This window comes from Zychaea mexicana, assembly GCF_025766255.1.
Source record: "Zychaea mexicana strain RSA 1403 chromosome Unknown BDB00scaffold_225, whole genome shotgun sequence".
Lineage (NCBI taxonomy): Eukaryota > Fungi > Mucoromycota > Mucoromycetes > Mucorales > Lichtheimiaceae > Zychaea > Zychaea mexicana.
The window spans coordinates 3,245-9,660 of NW_026516888.1; the positions used below are offsets into that span (position 1 = coordinate 3,245).

General features: G+C 29.2%; 2 protein-coding genes across 2 annotated transcripts; both read left to right on the plus strand.

Annotated features, from left to right (window-relative positions):
• Nucleotides 1-787: 787 nt before the first annotated feature.
• On the plus strand, nt 788-2,279 carry BDB00DRAFT_777169 (uncharacterized protein; the record flags this gene model as incomplete). The annotated part of the gene is made up of 3 exons (XM_053120302.1): nt 788-1,112; nt 1,523-1,674; nt 2,013-2,279. The coding sequence occupies 3 exons, from the start codon at nt 788-790 to the stop codon at nt 2,277-2,279; spliced, it is 744 nt and encodes a 247-aa protein (XP_052972340.1).
• Nucleotides 2,280-3,401: 1,122 nt separating this feature from the next.
• Nucleotides 3,402-4,743, plus strand: BDB00DRAFT_793695 (uncharacterized protein; the record flags this gene model as incomplete). Its single annotated transcript, XM_053121238.1, has 6 exons — nt 3,402-3,429; nt 3,500-3,599; nt 3,829-3,859; nt 4,003-4,214; nt 4,293-4,455; nt 4,729-4,743. The coding sequence occupies 6 exons, from the start codon at nt 3,402-3,404 to the stop codon at nt 4,741-4,743; spliced, it is 549 nt and encodes a 182-aa protein (XP_052972341.1).
• Nucleotides 4,744-6,416: the final 1,673 nt, after the last annotated feature.

Consider the following 6,416-nt stretch of genomic DNA (forward strand, 5'->3'; position numbering starts at 1 on the left):
AGATAATACTGTTAAGAGACCTGTTTCATTGATATTATTGTTTATATTCTATTATCACTTATAAAAAAATGGCTACTACTAATAATATAAAAGATCTAATGGAAATTTCAGATAATTGTGAAAATAATATAAATTTAGAAGCTGAAAAAATAATAAACCAACAATTGGGAATTCTTAAATGAAAATTAGAAAATTATTAATTACAAACATAAACATTTTACTGAAATAAAAATAAATAAATAATATAGATAAAATTAAAAATGAATTAAAAAATAAGTTAAGATATACTGCAGTATTCTTTTTTTTAAATGTATTGTATTCAAATATTGAATATCCAGGACCATATAATGAAATCGAAAAAGGTTTATTTTTACTATATCATTTAGTTTTAGGTAAATCGGGAAAAGATAATATAAAAAGATATCTACCTTATAGTTCATTTTATGATTTTTATAAGAAATTTTGGATGTTTGAAGAAAATTATATTAGATTACATAAAATTTTAAATAATTGTTATAAAAACATGTTTTCATCTATCTTATTAAGATTATATAGTTCAAGAAAAAATAATCCAGAATTATTTAAACATATTACTTTAATTATTGATGGACATGATTCTCATATTCAATATGTTGATACAGATATAAAAAATAAAAGATTATATTCATATAAATTAAAAAAGAGAGGTTTGCATACATAGATTATTACTGATATTAATGATATGATTTTATTTATTTCTAATAGTGATTATTGCGCTGATAGTTCAGATGGATCAATGTTTTTAAATATGAAGTTATATAGAAAAATACATAGTTATGATGTTTTAGCAATGGATGGAGGTTATACATTATTTATTAATAAATTTACTGACTTAGCTAAAACAAAAGACATTGAATCTTCAAATAATAATTTTGTATTTCCAATTCGTAAAAAAAATAAAGTTAATCTAACAGAACCAGAAAAACATTTTAATAATATATTTGGTAGTTTCCATTCTAAAGTAGAAAATCAATTCGCTGAAATAGGTAATAAATTCAAAAGGTTCAATAATAATAGTGCTGTAGTAAGAATGAATAATATTAAATTTTATAATTTACAAATTAAGGTTGCTTGTTTACTTAGAAATATACAAAAATTCGCTGAATTATTTAATGTTCCTATTTTACCTCATCATAAACTTTGGGAAACTAATTATTTTGAATTCCCCTCTGGAGAATAAACAATATCTATAAATTTTACAGTAAACTGTAAATTTATAATATTTTATTATTCTGTCAAGCGTTCTAGTAGAATTCTAATTTCATTGAATTTTATCTAAACTGGGCGTCGTTATTCTTCCTAGCCTGTTTTTTCTTAAACATAATAGTTGAAATTCATTCTAGTAGTTGAGAATTCTATAAGGTTTGAGAATTTGTTTTTTTATTTAGTAAATAAAATAATATAATTATTTATAATTTATTTAAAATGATATTATTTATAGTTTTTTATTTTTTTACTATATTATTGAAAACATAATACTAAGACTCACCTTCCTCTGAAAAAAAATTAATAGATATAGTAATTACAAATAAAGAAATAAATAAACAAAAGTTAAATGAAATGATAAATATACAAGATGAATTATTAGCTCTAGATATAGGTAATAGTAATATAAATAATGAATATAGTGATGAGGTTCAATCCATAACAATTAATTTTACTGTAAACAGTAAATTAATTTTAATTAAGGATTTCACCGTCAAGCTAGCCTTCGTCCAAGTATTCCTCGGCTAGAGAAGGGATTTGCTCACTACCGTTGTGCCACTTAGAGTGATTTAAACTTAATGATTGAGAATAATCATAAGGGTTAAGAAATTATTTTTTTAACAAAAAATTAATTTCATCATCATTTTGCTAAAATCATAATTTATTATAATTACTTAAAAATTATATTACTTATAATTTTTTAGCTAATCATCATTTTGCTAAAATTATAATGCTAAGGTTTACCCCCCGATAATGAAATACAAGAGAACCAAGATATTAATGATTCAAGTGAAGATGATATTCCTAAATTTAATGAAAAGAAAAGAAAACGTAAGAATAAAGGAAAACAATCAATAAAAACTTATGAAGTTGAAAATATAATAGATCATAAATATGAAAATAATAAGTATTTATTCTTGGTTAAATGGAGATATTATGATAAAAATGAAAATACATGGATTCCTTATAATAATTTTAATAAGAAAGAAATAATTAATAAATATTTAGATCAAAGTCATATACAAATAAGATAAAATATAAAATAATGGTCATAATAATAATTAATTAAAGAATGATTTTCATAAAAACCAAAAATGTTTAATAATCTAATGATTCTGATATACCGCCATATATCCATAATAAATAGATAAACCAGATACTAATAAAGAAGTGTAATTTGGTTTGCTTGATCACGGTCGCTGCAGTACTGTTGTTTACACTTGGTGAAGTTGGGTATATTGATTAATATCCTAAAAATTAGAATTAGATGATTTTTCAGTTTCATTAAGTACCATTAGGTATAGTTTCTGAGGCAATTATACAACCAATTACCTTGAAAAGTTCTCAAATCTTGCAAGATCCATTCGATTCTTGTCATTACCTAGATTCAATAACAAATACCTCCTCACAAAAAAGCTCTCTTTTCATTACTTTCTTTTTTATATATAAAACATCACCACCCTTATTGTATATAGTCTCCCCACCCCCATTTTTTTTGTAAAGTTTCTCCTCTCCCTTGTTTTATATATTTGATTTTACCTATGTATGTTGCATCTACCATCGGTCCATGAAACTAGAGAAGAAAATGAAAAACGCTCACACTGTGTAGAGACCAAACGGACAATTGATGAAGGCAAGGCGTGCACAATGATCACTTGGACATTTCCATGATAATAACGACAGTAGCGATCCTAGCTTAAAAAAAATAAAAATGAAAAATAGAAAACGCTCACACTGTGTAGAGACCAAACGTACAATTATTGAAGGTGAGGCATACTACGTAGTGGCCAAACAGACAATAAATTAAGGCAAGGCGTGCACAATGATCACTTGGACATTTCTATGATAATAATGACAGTAGCGGTCTTAGCTTAAAAAAAATAAAAGAACAAAAAAAACCCTCTCATTGTGTAGAGACCAAACGGACATTTGATGAAGGCAAGGCATGCACAATGATCACTTGTTTGTGTCCATGGGGGAACGGCTATTTGCACCACCCCTCTATTGACTTGAGATCCAAATGAGCAGACATCACACTATTGCCAATCTATCTATAATATAATAGACAATGTTAAGTCACGCACATCACGAGGGGGTGTGCAAATAGACCTGCCCCAAAAAGCCTGTTTCTAAGAAACTAACCCTTACTCTTCACCATGGAAACCAACGACACTAATACAGATTGTAAAGAATCTTTGACTTAAAAAATAGCTGTTTGGTGACTACGAACTAACTACTTTTCTGGTTATCATAGCGCTTTTACAATATTTTGACTCTGTGGAATACCTAACACTCGAACATTTTGTAACAACTGAAGTACCCAAGCATATTTACCCAAAAGACTTTGATATTAAGTAGTATTAGAGCAGGAAGTACAAGTCGGTTGCCGCAAGTTTAGATAAAAAACCCGTTAGTATAACTCTTTTTTCTTTCTCTCAACATCACTCGATTATTATTGTTATGAGTATATTTCTTCATGTTGCTTACTGAGCATTATTTCTTTCACCATTTTAAGGTTTTGGGTAACCCCGATTGGTACTAAGCTATACTCAACTGCATCAACCATTCTGCTGTCATCAATAGTCCTACATCCGTTGAGGTTTTTGATTCACAGGTACGTCCATATAGATCTTTGTTATTATTGTTGCTTTTTGTGTTTTTGATGCATTCCATTTTAAACCATTTGGTTATTTTTTACAAACTTTTTTTTTCAACACTATTTTTTTGTGTATATACGATTATACGTTCATAACATAGACACCAACTTCTGAATCACAAAAACTATCTACAACATCAAGTACAAGCAGCAGCAACAATTCAGGACGTCATTTGTTATCAGTAATCGAAGCCGATAACGTTGATTCAGTTTATGAAGGTTTAATCGATAAAAAAATGTGGACGTTATCATGTACTGGTAGAAGAGTTGAAAAAGTGATGCAACAATGTGCAAATGAGAACAAGTTGGAACAGTACGTACATATTTTATTTTCATTTGTCATTAGCGATTTTCTTTTGTTGTTGATATACAACATTTATTTATTTTATAGCATTTTTAGAGGTGCACACTCCATGATAATGGACCCTTTGGATCCAATTTGGTCCACTTATTTCACTGAAGAAGAAAGAGAAGAAATCATTAATCTCAACCCACCAAAATTGCCACCCTTGTCATCAAAGATGGAAAAATATTTGCAACAGTTTGATAATTTGGTAATATAACAAAACAAAACAAAACATACACTAAAAAAATGTCAAATGATATGAATAATTTAAATAGACCACATTGGATGACCTTTGGAACAAAGTGAACGAACAAGTATTCGACCCAAAACAAGATCCAGAAGTTTATTGGTTGAAAACCTCAATTATAAATGCATTGGAGCTATATCATTGTAGTTTTTTAAAAAGAGATGTAAAATCCGAGTCAGACATGCTCCATCGTGTGTGGCAGATAATCTATTTATGCTTCGACAATAATTCAAGAATAATGGTTACTAGGTACATATTGAATCTTCTTTTAATTATTATACCATCATTGTTAACAAGATAATTATATAATCTGATTTACTTGGTACAGTGGTAAAAAAAACAGCTATGCATCAGCATTACGAAAAAAATCAACCATCAATAGAATCCAAAAAAAAACAACCAAACAAATCGAATTGAAGCACCTAGGCGATTTCTTGGGACACGAACTGATCTTTTATTCTATACACTGCAAACAATGAATGAATATGAGACTACCGAAATTGGCTTGGATTTAAGAATAGACAGTAACAAGGCGATTAATGAACTCGAGTTGAAGTGCCCTAAAACTATGAAGGACATGTTATTACGAGTGATGCGAATATATCCCGGCATTCAACATGATCTTATGATTTGTGGATTCAACATATCTGGTATGCTGTTTTTAATGGTCATGATGTATTGGTTTTTGAAACATTGTCTAAAAATATATTCAGGCCTCTATATGAATCAACTGGTGGTAGACAATCCAAAAGGATACGTATGTCGTTTATCGAGATTCCTAGAAGAACTGCAGTATCCGGAAGAACCTTGCAATTTTATCAAGTTAATCAAACTGATATTTGAAACGATTCATGGAACCAAGATGCAAATGGAAAACACTCTTTAAAGCATCGATACTAAAAAAGCAAATGATGGAGTTCTCAAGTATGGATTTAAGAAACCTGCAGAAATTCTTTCCATTCCCCCCTGTTTTACTCCAATACCTACTCCAAAAAAAAGAAAACCCACCGCATCCAACTCTTCATCCTCTTCCAAAAAAAAAAGCCACTGCATCCAACTCATCATCCTCTTCCCAAAAGTAATCGATTATATCCATACAAATAATCCTTTCTCTATATTGTATTGCGTTAACTCTGTAATGCATATTTTTCATTTTGTATATCTTATTCCTTTGATTTATTAACATTTGTTTTTTATCGAATAACTTTTGTATATCGGGTTGCTCTTATCATTTAAGAAAGTTTCGTTGGCACGTTTATTCACATTTTTTTCTTGTCAAAATAAACACCCTATACTTTGTTAGCTTACAAATACTACTACAATTTTGGTTTCATGCCAATTAAAAAAGCCCATACTTATATACTAATAGAAGTTAAAAATCGGATGAATGAAAATGTTGTATAATATGGTACCCACCACCTAGAAACGTAAATTTTTGGACCAATTTTTGATGTTTTATTTCAACTTTTTCACTTATACAACCCACTTTGTTGGCTTCATAGAACGATAGAGAGAGGCTCAAAGAGCAATTCTATGAAGCGTTTTTATTTACTTACAGGCAAAACAAAATTGAGAAATAAAGCGTCGAAGTTGGGGTAGATTCGAAAATTTAGCAGAGGATTTTGTCAGAATGTCCACCCCACCATACACTAGTGTATGACATTGAATCGGCGATCTCCATATTAGGAAGGTAGTGTAACATTAGTGATAAGCGCTGGTGCAATATATACCTCAGCCTTCCAATCAACATTGACTGTAATGGTGCCATGTAAATTATAAGTAGGATGACAAAGTTTTATTGTTCCTTCTTCCTCCAAAACATTCCATACAATGGGGAGACTCAACAAGCGCCAGAAGCACCTTAAAACCATGCAAGAGTCAAAGAACACACTCAAGTAAATTTCTTGTGCATTCAAAGAGAA